Consider the following 16,731-nt stretch of genomic DNA (forward strand, 5'->3'; position numbering starts at 1 on the left):
TTACTCATGTTCTAAAGAGATCTTGTGCTTTATATGGTGTACATGTCCAGGTTAAATGGGGCATTAAAAGTGGGACAATTTTAATGAAGCTTTTTTGTGTGTTCATTTCTCACTCCACTATGAGCGGGTCAGTATTATAACTAAGCCTTTAGTGACACTATACAGTCAAAATTGGATGTGAATTCACAGAGGGGATCTGTATATAAACCAGTTCCCCAGACTAAAATAAAGATATTAGAAATAAAGTAGGGTTTAAATACAGCTTTATTCTTTTTTTTATTACCAAATGCTAAACAATTAAAAAAATAAAATATATATATATTTTTTCATGGGTTTCTTTTTTTTAACAAACACTAAAAGACTCCTGTTGTATTGTCTGACTTTGTTTTATTTCAGAGAGAAGTGATAAAAAATAAATCATATTTTCACCGTTGCAGCAAACTGAACCCTCAAATTAAACTATAAAATAAAGAAATAAGTGGGCATAAGTAGTGATAACAGTGACAGTTTTACTGCATAATATTCAATGCAATAAATTTAATCTTAATTTCTTGGATGTTCAAGTATAATTTCTTCCTGTGGGTTAAATCCAGAAGCTCCTGGAATTAGCAGGTTCCTAACGGAACGCTGATGTTGCGCAAATGATGCTTATATAACATGTAGCCACCGCATTAAGATAATGCAAATATATACAATCTATAAGATCTTAAAGACCGTCTACAATGACAGTTACACAACATGTGGCTTTAATATGCGAGTCTTTGATCAAATACACCACGTGCAATAAACGGTATTGGCTCTTATTCGTGCTCGGCGAATCTTCAGAATCTGCGCAGCATTTCGACGCTTGAACTCACCCTGCGTCTGCTCTATGTCCAGCCCCGTGATCCCTCGCGCATGCGCATTGATTGAAGTCCTGGCTGGCCGGGGTTCGCCATTTTCTACACAATAAGCAAAGTAACTAGCTTTACCAGTTTGGTGTTCTTTTACATAAGCTATAACGACAGGTGGGTTATCAATAAGTTACACTAAACTTTGTACCATATCTGAGAATGGAAGACGAGAGCCACCCAAAAACCCTGTAAGTAATTTATTGAACAATGCTAGTCCATGCGCTTGGATCAGAGTGCTCAGAATACCACACACGTTAGCGTAGCCATATCTGGGCAGCCCGGGGAAGTGAAAAATAGCGATGCAGTTTTGTTAAGAGTTCGGTGCGGAAATTAATTTCAGTAGTTTATAAAGAATAAAATGCGTTATCGCCAAGCGAATAAAAGCTTTCCGGGTTGCGTAGTGTGAATTATCTGTCGTTGCGTCGCTAGCCGGCAGAGCGGCGGGTGTTAGCCAGCGTTTTGTCCCCGCCGCAAGTATCTGAACCTGTACGCAGCATTAATTTCTCATCCGATCTCCGTTTATTAAAAAAAACTGGTGCCGAATTGTACTTGATTTAGCTCAACATCAGTGTCCACAGCTACAACACTTAGCCCAGCTGTACGCTTTTAGCGTCGAATAACATCAAATAGCTCCAGTGTTGTCGGCAGTAAAGCTAACCTGGCTACATGTTAGCTATTGTCTGATGTGTCTCCAGCTGCTCGTTTTCGGAGGCCTGATCGCCTCGGTGGCCTCTTTCACAACAATGATCCGTGTCCTTCTAGACGTTTCAGCCTCGGACTGCTGATCTTTAATTTTAGAAGCGGAAAATGAACACATTAAGAAATTGTACAGTTTCTTACAACTTTCTTACAAACACATTTGCGAAATAAACAAGAATTAATGCCTAGACAGATGTATACTGTGTGCATTGTATTCCTACCACTTTATTACCAGGACAATACAATTTACACCACACTCACATATATGTATGTGTATATTTGTGTGTGTGAATTTACTAGATGTATAGTTTGAATCGAGATATATATATATATATACTTGCCATTCTATTTATATGATTATTATATTTTATTTCTATGTTGTTTTTTTCCCTTTTTCTCTCTTCATTTTTGTATGTTTGGATGCATCACCAACATAACAAATTATGCATTTTATGTGATTATTAAAAAAAAAAAGTACCTTTATTGGGTTAGGTGTGAGAGCAATAATCTTTTCTCCTCCTGTCTATACCTGGAGGGTCGAGAGTCTTTACGCATGTGTGTGATTGTGTGTTGTGATTTGAGGTTTAAAGATCTCTCAAGGATTCTGTTTGTTGTTTATTTCCAGCTATGTGGGAAACCTGTCTAGGGATGTTACAGAGAATTTAATCCTTCAGCTCTTCACCCAGATTGGTCCTTGTAAAAGTTGTAAAATGATAACAGAGGTAAGAATTATTTTTGGCGTTTGCTCAATAGAAATGTAGACTCCCTGAATTTATTTAGAAATAAAGCTCCCCGAAACTTGAAAAAGCTTTGTTTTTAATGTAACATTTTGTAGTCTATTAAATCCAAATAGCAAAGTATGTTGACTTAAAGAAATAAATTCCCCACTTGTTCATGTAAGGAATGCAAATAAAAGAACCAGGGATTAAAAAGTGGCATACAAATCTAAAAACCACAAATATAATATGCTATGTAATGTAGTAGTTTATTGACCTCAATGAACATCCATAAACCCATACTAGGCTTGTCCAGGAAAAATGAACATTGTTAATAAATGTAAATTTGTATCACCTGTATGATTAATAACAATGTGCTTTCCTGCTGTTTCTTCTCTGCAGTTGGATAATGTTGGATTTTCTATATTGCAGCACACAAGCAATGACCCATATTGTTTTGTGGAGTTCTATGAGCACAGAGATGCTGCAGCTGCTCTAGCAGCAATGAACGGAAGGAAGATTCTAGGAAAGGTATATGTTCATCTGTGCTTCTCGTCTGTGGCCGACGTTGATTGTCTGGTGCCTAATTGTAACTGAGTACATTTTTTGTCTAAACGATTTGCAGGAGGTCAAGGTGAATTGGGCAACTACGCCAAGCAGTCAGAAGAAGGACACATCCAGTAAGTTGGCTAAATTGTTTAGCTTATATGCACTGTATCCTGCATTATGAATGTAATTTGAATGTTTAACTGTTATGAGTTATTTAAAAATATTTGAGTGTCATTTTCAGAATGTGATTTCCTATTTATTTTGTTGTATTTTATTTTAGGCTGCTAGAACACAATGTTTTAGTGCATCAGAATAACGTTTTCGTTCTTGCAGATCATTTCCATGTTTTTGTGGGGGATCTGAGTCCTGAGATCACAACCGATGATATTAGAGCTGCATTTGCTCCCTTTGGAAAAATCTCGTAAGTATTCAGAAGCTTTGTGTGGTTTATATGAAGTCGTTCAGAGAATCTAATATAAGGAATCGTTAGACAAAAATGATCTTATCACCATAGTGATTATTTATATATATATATATATATATATATATATATATATATATATATATATATATATATATATATATATATATATATATATATATATATATTAGTAGTGTGTGTATGTATATTTTATATATATATATATATATATATATATATATATATATATATATATATATATATATATATATATATATATATATAAAATACATACACATACCAGTTAATTATTAAAAATTAAAAAGGCAGTGTTGAGGAAGAAACAGTTGAATGCTTTTTCCTTGTTGTGAACTGTTTGGGTGGATTCCTAAAATGTAAATAGAACTAAATTGCGTGACTGCACATAACATTATTAAATCCACACGTTTCTCAGTTCCCAAAGTATTACAAAGGTTAGGATTTTAGGGCTTTTTTTTTTTTTTTAAACTACTGTGTCTAGAGCCATGTTTTAAAGGTGTTCCTTAAAAAGAATATCTTCACCATGACACATTCCTGATTAAATTGAAGAACTGGTAAGTAAAAATCTGACTGTTCACTTTTAAAGGAGTTCAATATATAAAATTGTTACAATAAAACATTTTTCAGATTCTTTTTTAGCTTTGAGTGTTAGTTAATAGCACTCTGGTTATTTTACAGAAATGCTCATAGGATTGGACAGGAGCTTGAAGGCTAACAGCAAGGAACTGTGCACACTGGGAACTCAGATGTAGATTTTTTTCTATTTACTCTTTACCTTTTTATATTATATGCTGCAATATTTTTGTATTAACACTGAAGTAGTGTAGTTATTTTTTAACAATCCTCCAATATTTCTTGAACCTGTAAAAGTATTGTATTTTGTGGTTTGCCTAGTTGTTTTGATAGTTTGATTCTCTTAAAATTCTGAAAATGTCAATTTTTCAAAATTTGCAGCTTCCCAAACTCCATATTGGTGGTAAAGAATTGACCAGGAAAAATAAAGAAATCTGTTAACAGGCCATGTATGCCGTTTAATTCCTTTTTTTCCACTTTTAATATTTCTGTATAACTCTGCTGGTAGGATTAGAGACAGCTAAAGAAATTAGGAATGCATGGTAAAGAAATAATTTGTTTGTAGTGGTTTTCTTATTTTTACTGTTGTAAGTGTAAAACATTGTGTAACAGCAGGATCACTCTCTAATAAAACACTGACTGAGAAGGAGCTTTACAAAGCAATGTTTTGTAAGTTGCATGACATAATTTTGATAGCATAGTTTAGTGAGAAAATGCAAATAAATTGGTCAAGTAATTAATTAATTTGTTTATGTAGGGTACCGTAAAAAATGCTTCACAGTACTGTGTGCGTGTGTGGTTCCTTTCATTTCTTTACCATGCCAGCTGATTGGAAATAAACTGACATCTTTGGTCTTTCATATTCTTTCAGAGATGCTCGTGTGGTGAAGGATATGACAACAGGGAAATCAAAGGGGTATGGATTTGTGTCCTTCTATAACAAACTGGTAAGGCTCCAGCTCAGGAACACAAAGTGAAGGTTATTTCTATTTCTGTTTATTATATTTATTATGACCCCTTTTAAGTTTGATTCAAATTTGAACAATTATTTAATAATGCTTATTACATTAAAATGTTAATTAACTAAATGTGTTTGACCCTTAGAGCCTTTAGTCTTTTAATTGTTCAGTCCAAACTAGTTTTTATTAACATTTTATATATAAAAAAAACATGATACATATTTTATATATATATATATATATAAGTAAAAAAAAAAAAGGCAGGAGCTTAAAATTTTTCGAAAAGGTAGTGATGAAAGTCTAGAAGACCCTTGAATTTCCTTCTTTATGTAAAAACTAATGCATATTTTAAGCCTGTTGTTTTGTTTTTTGTTTGTTTGTTTTTGTTATTGTTAGGATGCAGAGAATGCCATAGTACACATGGGTGGCCAGTGGTTAGGAGGACGGCAGATTCGTACGAACTGGGCCACTCGGAAGCCCCCTGCCCCTAAGAATACTCAAGATGGTAAGTAAATCAGTCACACTTTAAGATTGCGGGACCAGTCAGTAGACAGAGCCTGGGCTGGAGGAGTCTTGAACCTTGTAGTTTGGTTTGAGAAGTAATAAGAGCTAAGTTGACAGATTGGGTAATACTTAATTGTACTCAAGTATTATTAGATTTGTTCTTGTTCATAATGAGTATTATTTGAATACTTATTATTTCAAATATATGGCCAAAGGTTTCTGGTCACCTGACAATTAGACACATAAATTATGTAGAATGTGTTGGCATGCCATTGCATTAAGATTTCTTTTAAGTGGAACTAAACCTGTTCAATCGTGACGGTGCCTTTGCACATCTTTGGGATGTATTCAGTGTGCCAGACTTTCTTACCAAGCATCAATGCCTGACCTCACTAATGCTCCTGCTGCTAAATCCTTACAGCTACACTTTAAATGTTGTGAAAAGCTTTCATTAGAGGTTATTATAACAGCAAATAATTGGGATAAAAAAATACAAATTCATTTTTTTTCAGGTGTACAAAAATGTTTGCCTATACTTTTTTAATGGTTGACCCAGTTTTAGAAATGATCCAGTTTGCTCAATTTAACAATTTTTTTTCCACGAAACCATAGCCAGCCCAAAGCAGCTGAGATATGAAGATGTTGTGAACCAGTCAAGTCCTCAGAACTGCACTGTATACTGTGGTGGTATCCAGTTAGGGCTCTCGGGTAAGCCAGACACTGTGTTACCACTGTTAATTATATTTTATGCATTGATGTGACATATTTATCATTTAATGTGCATTGTATTATTACAGACCACCTTATGCGACAGACATTTTCACCTTTTGGGCAAATAATGGAAATCAGAGTTTTCCCAGAAAAAGGCTATTCTTTTATCAGGTAGGTCCTTAAGTTTTTATATATATATATATATATATATATATATATATATATATATCAGCTGTCAGTTCTTTTGTGTATTTGTTTATTGTATACACTTGTTATATATCCAACATTGTGTCTTGACTTCCAGTATTTAACATGTAATGTAAAATCGCTTTGATTATGTAGTTACTCTGTGTTTCCATTAGATGTCACCAAATACGTAAATTAACGGGCTGATGTTACTTGGCTCTAGATTTAGCAACATAAGCAACTGTAGAGACATTTTTGTATTTTGATTGTGATTTATTCTTTACTCACCACTAATTTTCACAAATATTCTAACAATATTTTTCAGTTCACTAAATAGATTTTGGTCCCGAAACACTGATTGTGTCCTGGTGTTTAAAAGTTTGTTTATCCACTGAAAGCTAGGGATTAGTTGTGTAGCAAACCAGTCAGATCACAATGTTCTAAAGCTTGTATGCATAAAAAAGTTTGTGACTATGACCAGTTAAAATGTATCTGAAATATTTAGCACGGCTATGTGCTTTAACTCCAATATTGTCTCCATCCATAAACATGCACTCAGTGTAATGCTTGTTTGCTCATTGTGGTTCTCTTTTATTTCCAGGTTCTCTTCCCATGAAAGTGCTGCCCATGCCATTGTGTCAGTGAATGGAACAACCATCGAAGGCCATATTGTTAAGTGCTACTGGGGCAAAGAGTCACCTGATATGGCGAAAACTGTCCAGCCTGTAACAGAACAAGTGAGCATCGATTTATTCTTTACCGGGAAATATGAGCTACTCAAGTTTTTAACTGAAAATATTGTACAGTTAGTTTAATCAAGAGTAAGGGTTTCTGCTGATGGTTGGTTATTTTCCAGCAGGTGGATTATGGACAGTGGGGCCACTGGAATCAGATGTATGGAAATCCTCAGCAGTATGGCCAGTACATGACAAATGGATGGCAAGTACCTTCTTATGGAATGTATGGACAGACATGGAATCAACAGGGATTTGGAGTGGAGTAAGTTGATTGAGTCTTATTGTAAATGAGTATAAATGCAGATGTTTATATATGGGTCACTAAACAAGTGTGTAAAAAATTTACATAGTGTATTCTACATAAAAGCACTGATTAGACTCTGTTGAAATGGTGATTTATTGATGTTAAAAAGTTAAAAATGAAGTTAAAACGTGATTTGTTTTAAAGATATTCGACTAGGGCATTTGAAAACAGCACTTAAACACCTGTTTTCTCCTTCCAGACAATCACAGTCTCCTGCCTGGGTGGGAGGTTTTGGAACTCAGCCCTCTCAGGCACAGCCTGGCCCTGTGATGAATCAGGCTAACTTTGGCATGGCTGGCTACCAGACACAGTGATTTGTTCATCACTGTCCAACATCTGAGTCACTTTGTGGAAGCCCTCTTCCTTGTGTGTGGAGGGAGTAAAGAGACTAATAGAAGTCATTGACTTTCTTCCTGGAAAACATTCAGAACTGACCTGAATCAGGGTTTAAAGTGCAAAGAAGCAAATTTTGATTATAGAACGTCTTCAGCAGGAAACTGAATTTATTTGCGAAAATTATTTTCATTGTTTTAATGGAGTTGGACATAAACTGTACCCCCCCACCCCCATCTGTATTCACCAATATATTTGCTTATTGCCAATAACAGGAAGTGCACAGGTAACTTGCAAAACGCTGTATGTGATCTAGACACAATGCATTTTAAACTTTCATTTTCCCCCCTTCCAAATAGATGTGTTTGCTTGTTAGTAACACAATGGACTTCAGATTTTGTACCTAAAGAAGCAAAACAAGCATTCTGACACAGTAAACACATGTAAGTAAAGGCACTTTTTGGGGTTAATTGGCCCTGTGTCTTGTAAATGTTGACGTGTAAATGAATTTCTATGTGCAGTTGTGTATATTTAATTCACATTAGCTCCTCATTTGAATTCTAGAGTTTGATACAGCGTTTATGATGTTATCTTTTTACTATGTTTTACCTGACCGTGAAATCTTGTTCACTTTAAAGAAAGGGTCACTCTGTCTGATTATGTAAATAACCTTTGATTACTGGGAATGGAAAAGGGTTTTCAGTGCATCTCTTCTTTATTTCTGGATAGAGCAGAAACTGCACTGCTCTTGATGGGCACGTCCGTGTGGCTGACATGCTGAATTCACTCAGTGTTACAAAGAAGCCTTAATTTTCAGTCACAGTTTTTAGTTTTACTGATCCGAGACCCTTGTAGAAAGCTGTATTGTTGATTTTAGACCCTATAGTAGAATTTTCTCCATTTGCAGTTTTGACAAATATGCGTGCCATTTTCTCTAGTAGCCAGACAAATGAGATTTGGGGATTTTTTTTTTCTTTTTTTTTCCGGGGGGGAATTTGTAGATTTTGAAATGCATGTTTCAAATCACATTTGTTGAGGTTGCTTCAGGAACCGAATGTAATAGGTAAAACGTTTGAATGCAGTCTAGCATTTGATAATTTTAAGTCTGAATGAGTCTCAATAAATGAACCATTGGACTAGGAAAACTTTAATGTATGTTTTTATTTTGTGCTTAAAATAACATACTGTTTTTATACTTTTAAAAGCAAGTATAGCTTAACTTTTAGAAAAAATATAATATTTAAAAGCTTAATCCTTGACAGTTTGCAGCTACTGCATAACATCTTAAGCATGAAATGTTCCAGGTTCAAGCAATTTTACATTCACGAGTCAAGATCAGAACATAAATAAGTTTAAATATGCCTACAATTAGTTACATGAACATTTTTATTTTATTTATTTATTTATTTTTAAACCCACAGTTAACCAACAGCGAGAGTTACACACTTTACACAATACATTTCTTTTTCACTTTCTATCCGAATGGTGAAGCCAGAATATGGCTTATCAAACACCTGATTTCTCATGTAGTTTATCTTCTGATCATCATTCCACTGGGTAAATGCCTTTATCCAAATGTACACGCAAGACGGTTATCTTTTGCTCAAGGGCACTGCAGTGGCTGTCTTACAAGACCCCTAATACAGACCCTTGAGCTGCCATACAGAATTCTCTTTCATGTCAGTGGTGAGGTTAGTAATTATGTTAGCATTTTCGGAATGCTGTCATGCACTCTAGTGTTACAATACAGCAAATATACAAGACACAAAATACATAATCTTTAAAGTATATGCTGAGGTATGATTTCTGCAGGTTGTTGGCTTGCTTCTCTGATGAAATAGTTGTGTAAAACTACTAATATATACATAATTTGCTAAAATTATGAAATTATTTCTAGAATAACGTTTACTGTAGTTATCTACCCAATAATCCAGATATGAGAGAGCAAGCTTTTTCTATAGTTCATGTCTTTGCTGGTCCCTTGTAGTATCCTAGGCATTTTGGTCATGTCTGCTTCAATGACATATAGAGTTAATATTCTCTGTGACAGTGGGCCCTGCTTTAGCTGAAAAATTATGTATTCATTTCTCAATTGAGCAGCCATGGACCAAGATAGGGATTTGTGTTTACCATAACTTCGCTTTCCCAGTTTTGTGACCTTTTTGCTGTAAACAGAATAATAAACAAAATAGCAACAAAAAATCACTTGTGGGTATTGGGTAGAATTAAAATAAGACTTTAAACCCATGTGTGTGTAGAACAAAGTTTAATGTGGAAACGTCTAAATATAATCCTCACCTCATTTCTGGTTGCCAGGTGTTTTCCCATTGTTTTGTGTTTTGTTTGTTTTTTCAGTGTCCTGCAATCCCAGTTTTTCCATGATCATGTCAATCTTGGACACTGTGATTGCTAGAGCACCTTCCATTTCAGCCACTTGTTTAACCAACCTAAATAAGAGCAGTAATGGCCTTTAGAACAGGTGCAGCATGATTTTGACAATACAATAGAAAGAACACTGTCTGTGCTGAAGAGAACAATTAGCAGTGGATGACCTTACAAGGTCATGAGTTTCAGACATTTCTATGGTGAATGGTAGATATTACAGTATAGTGTTGCATTTGAAAAAGAGAAAGGTTGATGTATTTATCATTCAAAACTATTTTAAAATTAATGCTAAGAAAATGGTCAAATTTAGTGCAATATTTTAACACTACTGCTTTGCCAATTTACACTTATTAAAAATATATTAGAAATCCACTATTCTAATACTGATACCCATGCCATGTTTTCCTAAAATTAAACTTAATTAAAAAAATTTTTTTTACATTATGCAATACAGAGTTAAGCTCTTACACCTAATCACTTAATGTTAAATATAATCCTACAATTAGGTGTAATAAAATGAATCCTGAAATGAGTTTAACTATAAAATCTTTCATTGTAAAAAATATTTCCTGCAGATCCAATTCCAACCTGTATCATTTGTATTATATTTAATATCTCTGACATCCCCTCTACAAAAGATTACAATATTTATGACGTCTCGGAAAAAACATCCCCTGACAAGCCATTGTAATATTAGTAGTATATCATGTTGCCTGATGTCAGATCAAATTTCATAACTGACTGTTTACTGTTTACACAAATCTTCACTACGTCATTGGTTTTAAAAATATGATAATGATTTTGCAGCAAAGTGTTTGGTTTCTGATTAGTTTTCATTGGGGATCTAGTGATAATTGAGTGCTGTATGTAGCCTACATCTGAAAGCGTTCTTGAGTCAGTGAGCTTGAGTTTTTCCTCTCGTCATCATCTGCTTTTTTTCCATGCGTAAGGTTTTGAAGCTCTGCGTTGAGTGCATTCTGATAAAATAAAAAATGGTTTAATCTGAAATTTTAATAGGGAAAAACACGATAGAGAAAGCATTTCTACATTTAAAGGATGTAAAGTTACAAACCCTTTTTTCCTCCAGCTCTCGTTTCATTTTCTCCTGCTCCTTACGGTCGAGAATCTGATTGCCATCATGATCATATTTAGAGAAAGCTTCAGAGATATCCTGATCATCATGACCCATTCTGAGTAAATAAATAAGCAACATTAATATTTGTAAGGCATTTAGTTTGTTGGTAAATTAAAAAGAAAACAGTTAAATAAATAGTTGCATACTCTTTTAGTGTTTCTCTAAAGTCTCTGAACTCCAAGTCTTTTGACCCATCCAAGGCCTTCTGAACATCTGAGATTCTGTCCTTTTTGAATTTCAGCTTCATCACAGTCTGGATTTAAGTGTTAAGTATCATTACTCATATAGTATGAATACATTTAGCTTGTTTTCTTCTAAAAAAAAACTATTGGCAATGCTTGTTTTTTTAGCAGGCTAGTCAGCTTTACCTGTTTGAAAAGGTCTGTAATATGGAGTTCATCATTTTGGGAAGCAAGCTCTTCCTTAACCTCAGAGTATGTATCATTGATAATGGCTAGAAACATGTTCTGTCCAGTGGGCAAAAAAAAAAGGTTAGTTGGGAGAAAGTTTAAACTGATTGGCACATTCATTTTCCCAATCGACTGACTTACCAGTAACACAAAGAAGACAAAGAACACATATGTGAAAAAATATATTGGCCCCAGGATTCTGTTTGCTCTGTCAATGCTATCGTAGTCGAAGTCTCCAAGGATGATCCGAAACTGTGTGAAGCTGCAGCAGGCATTAGAAATGGATCATATTATATATCATATATGAAGTCAAATCAATCTCTATTAACTACGATGAGTGCAGTAACAACTGTGAAGAAAAGTACTTACATGCATTTCTGAAATGTGCTGAATGATTCAACCTGAGTACCAAACAGAAGATAGCCCAGCTGGGCATAGGCGAAAAACACAATGAAGAACATGACGGCAAACCCCAGGATGTCTGTGGCACAGCGTGCCAGCGTAGAGGACAGCTGTGACATTGTTTTATTGAAACTGATGTATTTGAATATCTACAGGGATTAAGAGCACCAAAGGATTGCAGCAAGATTCATCCATTTTGCATTTGATAATGATTATGTGCAGTTTAGAAACTCTGCTAAGGTTTTACCTTGATCCAAGCAAAAAACAAGTTTACAGCATTCATGTTGTTGTACTGAGTTTGCCAAAATGCCAGAAATTCGAAATCTGCGTAAATGCTAGAATTTTTTAGTAAGCTTCCAAGTAGATTGTTTACTTTGATAGTCCGGAACACATTGAAGACGATTGCAACAACAGCAAGCTGTGAAAATAAAAATATCCAAAAATCATTCTAGTAGCCCATTAAAAACAAATTGGGGAACTACACTGTAAATAATGTGTCATGAAAAACCTTCACTTTACCAGTAACACTACCACATCCAGAATGTTCCAGATGCTGGTGAAGTATGAGCATTTGTGTATGCGGACCTCCAGTATCTCCTCCACAATGTAGTAAAGAATGAACACGCAGAAGACCATCTCACAGCCGATGATGAAGTAATCCCATGAGGTAACATACCGAATCAGTTTGACTGTCCGGATCTGGTAGGAAGGTATTGCTCCACCAGTGGCAGGGAACTCAACCACCAACCTGAGCAAATGAGGTTTTATCAAGTGAACAAGACATCCATGCTGAATAATTACATAATGCATTAATGTGTACATATTGTTGTGTGCATTTAATACCTTATAACACAGAAGAGATTGATGTTGGCATTGTATGTTGTAAAATCAATGAACACAGCTCTAGTTCCATGGTCCAGCCACAGGTTTTCTTTGAGTTCTTCTATAACAGCAGCACTGTCACTTTTATTCAAAGCAAGGTCCTGATAATATCCTGCTCCAGTGTATGTGGACAGCAAACCCCAGTGACTCGATCCTTTCATCTCAGTTTCTGTGTGGTAGTTCCAGCTGGGGGGAATAAAATGATAGAAATTGGTGAATTCTGAGCAATATGAACCAATGTCATCTGTCTAATGGCTGATAATACAAGTGCAGTACAAAATGACTTTGCAGATGACAAACAGGATACCTTTTTATATTGTTTATATACTATGTGGGAATAGCTTAATCTATATGTCAAAATGAATGTGTTCACTGTAATGTGTGCAAGTAGGCTTAAGCAGTAGGGAATATGTTCAGGCTTCACTCACGCTGATCCATTGACGAGTCCAAACACACTTTCATCTTCTTTCTTCTCATTGTACACATCAAAACAATCTGCGATTTCAGCACGAAAGTCTGTGGGCACCTTGCACGAATTGTTTTTCACTTTTATCTGTCGCATACGAGGGACTCCCAGGAGCATGTTCTCATAATAAATGAAGGAGTGTGAGCCAGTGTCAAGAGGCTGGTTATTGTACCATGTAGTCCAGTAAAGGCCATCCATCAGTGGACCTTCTGCATACTAAGGGCATTAAAAAAAAAAGTGTTGTGATGCTTTTGTTTTAAAATCCTGAATGGAATATAAGTGGCATAAACAGTCAGTCAGTAAACTCCATTCATTTAATACTTAGAACAAACCTGAATTTTCTATTAACAAATTGGCCTATTGATGTCCAGTTTTTAATGTACTTCTTATTGCTTTTTTATTTTTTTAGTTTTTTTTAAGTTTCTCGAATGACCCTAATTTATCACAATGTTTTTTCAAAGTTATACTTAAAGATATGATGTCCATGGTTTGCTAAATTTGGCCTGCACGAAAATCCCTGAACAAATCCCAACTAAACCTTTGTGGGATGAGCTGAAATATTAATAATAATAATAAGTTTAATTTATATAGCGCCTTTCCCAAGCTCAAGGACGCTTTACAAGGTACAATATAATATAATGAACATACATAAACATAAACATATTCGTCGGACATTTGCCCAGGACGAAGGATCACATGCAGCTGCATGAGTTAATAGCAGAGACAACATAGACAGAAAAACATACAGGACAAGAGATAGAACACTACATAGTACATGAAACATACACCACATTTCAGAAAAATGAAGGACTCCTAACACATATGCATTGACTGATAGTGGAGGTTGAAAAGGTGGGTCTTGATTTAAATTCAGTAAAAGTGGTAATGGTTCTGAGTGCAATGGGTAAGGAGTTTCATAGTATTGGAGAAATGACAAAAAAGTATCTGCCAGCCGTAGAGGATAGACGGTATCTAGGTACACAAAGGAGTTCAGAATTTGAAGACCGGAGTGATCGTGAAGGAACATAGGATGAGAGAAGATCGGAAAGATAGTGAGGCGAAAGAGCATTTAGTGCCTTATAAGTGAGGAGTATGATTTTATATTTTATGCGAGATGAGACTGGCAGCCAGTGAAGATCAAATAATATTGGGGTAATGTGGGCAGATTTTTTATTGGAGGTTAACATTCTGGCAGCCGAGTTTTGTATGTACTGTAAACGTTAGATTGAGTGAGCTGATAGACCAGAGAAGAGTAAATTGCAGTAGTCGAGACGGGACGTAATTAGAGCATGCACTAATGTTTTGGCATCATTTCTGCAGATTCTGCATATTGATTGCAGTCAAAACCTTCATGTCCAACATCACACCCTGACCCTGATGCTGTATATACTGCATATTGTAAAATATATTCTACTGTACTAATACATTTTATTATAGAAAAAAAAAAAAATATATATATATATAATACATTGTAATATTTCATTTTACATGCAAACACTGTTTCATTTGTCAATTCTTTCTATTGCCTGAAATTGTAAAACATACTAAGCTGGATAACTGGGGCTAAGGATTGTTAGTATGATTGTTGTTTTTATTCTGTTGAAAGTATACAGTAGTATAAAAAGGATCTACTCACTGTCCAAAAATCGTCCATGCTGCCAATCGACTCAAATGAATTCACAAACAAATCATTCATGACTTTAGTGTAGTAGTAGGTGTTTGAGCTGGTCATGCCATAGGTCACTAAAAGGCAACATAATTATTAATAATCAGTTTTGATGGCATTATATTATCTGAATTATTCACATTAGCACAAAAGATGCATCATAGCTAAGATTTTTCAATTAAACATTATTTTGCTTTTTATGGCCACATCCTAAAACCAAAACCTCAATTGGGGGAGGGTGATTTGTTTGACGAGCATGTACAGAATAGAACACAAATAGCTCCCTTGAACAATGTACATCCCACTTTACAATGACTAAATGGCTTGGTTTGAGCTCTTATCAGTAAAAGACAGCAGATCCCAGCATGTATTCCTTTCAGTATTAATGTTTCCTCTAGACAATGGGCTGTGTAAACCAGGGGTGGGGTTGGCATTGTCTAATGGGCACTTAATCTGAGGCTGATCACTGGAGATAATAGGACAAGGTAGTCGAACAAACCAGGGGATTTGTTCAAACATTGGTCAGTAGACAAGTTGATGGTCCCAGTGACGTTCTTGAATTATTCCCCATTGCATTTATGTTTCTCATTGCATAAATATTCTCCTTTCATTAAACAGACGTAACACATCACTATACAAATTTGTCACGCACAAATCACGACAATCTTATTAAAACCTCAGCGTAATACTACAAAATATATTTTAAAAAATATATTTTTTTAATTAAATATAAATACACTAACATGTAATCTACTTTGCAAGTCTAAGTTTTTATTTTTTAACTAAAACATACATGGTCTTTTCTGTAAAAAATAATTCTTAAAATTCATACTTACATAAACATATGTCCACTAAGAAAAGAATGTAGACAAATAATTCTCTGAGAGTTGTTTTGAGAAAGAGCTCCTGGTTTTTTGTTGTGTCCTCTGTCAGTGTTGTTCCCCATAGTCCTGTCAAAACAGAATGTTTTTTTGGGTTTTGTACTGTGTTTTGAACTGTGTTCATCATCAAAAGATGTCCTTCACACAATACAACTAATTGATTATTCAACAGAACTTCAAATATCCCTAGTATAAAAAAAAAAAAATTTAACTTCTCTAAAAACTATAAAACGATTAAAAAGATTTTTAAATAGTTGACATTTCAGAGATTCAAGTGTTAAAGTTTATAAAAGCTCAAAACAGACTGGGATGAACATAGAACAACATTCAGAGAACATTTACCTCTAACTAAAGTAGAGCAGCATCCGGATTTCTTCTTTTCTGGCTCTTGATTTAGCACTGTGGCCTCGGCCTGGTAAGGGTTAGGTGTACCAAAATGGGGTGGAATGTTGTAGACAGTGCTGACAGAGTTTCGTACCTGTGGAGGGGTACCACAATATGCCTGGTTCACCCACCCTCGTTTTCCTACACTCTGTAGTTCACACTCTACCTGACTGCTCAGATGGCTCTCTGCCCTGCTGTTTAAGCGCTGCATGCTGGTTACTGAGGTCCTATCGGTTGGTCCTGTTTTCTGCTGAGGTCTTCTGTGTAAGTCAGTAGTTTTTATAGACCTGAGAAGAGATCTGTTGGTTGGAGATAGGCACCACCTGTATTTATACCTTCTTGCTGGACAGCAGTCAGAGATGATGCTATTGGTTTTGAAAGGGGAGGCCGGACTTTATTGTTCTATCTTCTAAACACAAAGGGTCCATTGATGAATTTGAGACATCTGTTTATGTTTTTGTTTTTTTTGATAACGTGACGTAAAATAACAAAACAA

At 35.1% G+C, this 16,731-nt stretch overlaps 2 protein-coding genes across 15 annotated transcripts; one reads left to right on the plus strand and one right to left on the minus strand.

Moving 5' to 3' along the window:
• The first annotated feature begins 891 nt into the window (after positions 1–891).
• tial1 (TIA1 cytotoxic granule-associated RNA binding protein-like 1) lies at positions 892–8,769 on the plus strand. 14 transcript variants are annotated; one of them, XM_083538203.1, is made up of 14 exons: positions 902–1,081; positions 2,218–2,314; positions 2,741–2,839; positions 2,934–2,988; positions 3,191–3,278; positions 3,996–4,065; positions 4,272–4,339; positions 4,762–4,837; positions 5,246–5,354; positions 5,966–6,061; positions 6,151–6,235; positions 6,852–6,987; positions 7,107–7,249; positions 7,491–8,769. In XM_083538203.1, exons 8-14 carry the CDS (start codon positions 4,784–4,786, stop codon positions 7,603–7,605), a joined length of 738 nt encoding a protein of 245 aa, XP_083394329.1. In that variant the 5' UTR covers positions 902–1,081; positions 2,218–2,314; positions 2,741–2,839; positions 2,934–2,988; positions 3,191–3,278; positions 3,996–4,065; positions 4,272–4,339; positions 4,762–4,783; the 3' UTR covers positions 7,606–8,769. The 14 variants fall into 14 exon arrangements, with proteins under 14 accessions (XP_083394337.1, XP_083394338.1, XP_083394328.1 ...); XM_083538204.1 differs by having other exon boundaries at positions 902–1,007; positions 2,711–2,839; XM_083538215.1 differs by having other exon boundaries at positions 907–1,081; positions 2,711–2,839.
• A 238-nt stretch (positions 8,770–9,007) lies between these two features.
• pkd2l1 (polycystic kidney disease 2-like 1) lies at positions 9,008–16,495 on the minus strand. The gene is made up of 15 exons (XM_083538196.1): positions 16,194–16,495; positions 15,807–15,920; positions 14,941–15,047; positions 13,267–13,520; positions 12,800–13,024; positions 12,476–12,704; positions 12,204–12,374; positions 11,924–12,105; positions 11,696–11,816; positions 11,513–11,611; positions 11,291–11,397; positions 11,082–11,199; positions 10,886–10,986; positions 9,923–10,071; positions 9,008–9,789 (listed from the first exon to the last, which is right to left on the minus strand). Exons 1-14 carry the CDS (start codon positions 16,444–16,446, stop codon positions 9,924–9,926), a joined length of 2,229 nt encoding a protein of 742 aa, XP_083394322.1. The 5' UTR covers positions 16,447–16,495; the 3' UTR covers positions 9,008–9,789; position 9,923.
• Positions 16,496–16,731: the final 236 nt, after the last annotated feature.

This window comes from Silurus aristotelis (genome assembly GCF_946808225.1).
Source record: "Silurus aristotelis genome assembly, chromosome: 4".
Taxonomy (NCBI): domain Eukaryota; kingdom Metazoa; phylum Chordata; class Actinopteri; order Siluriformes; family Siluridae; genus Silurus; species Silurus aristotelis.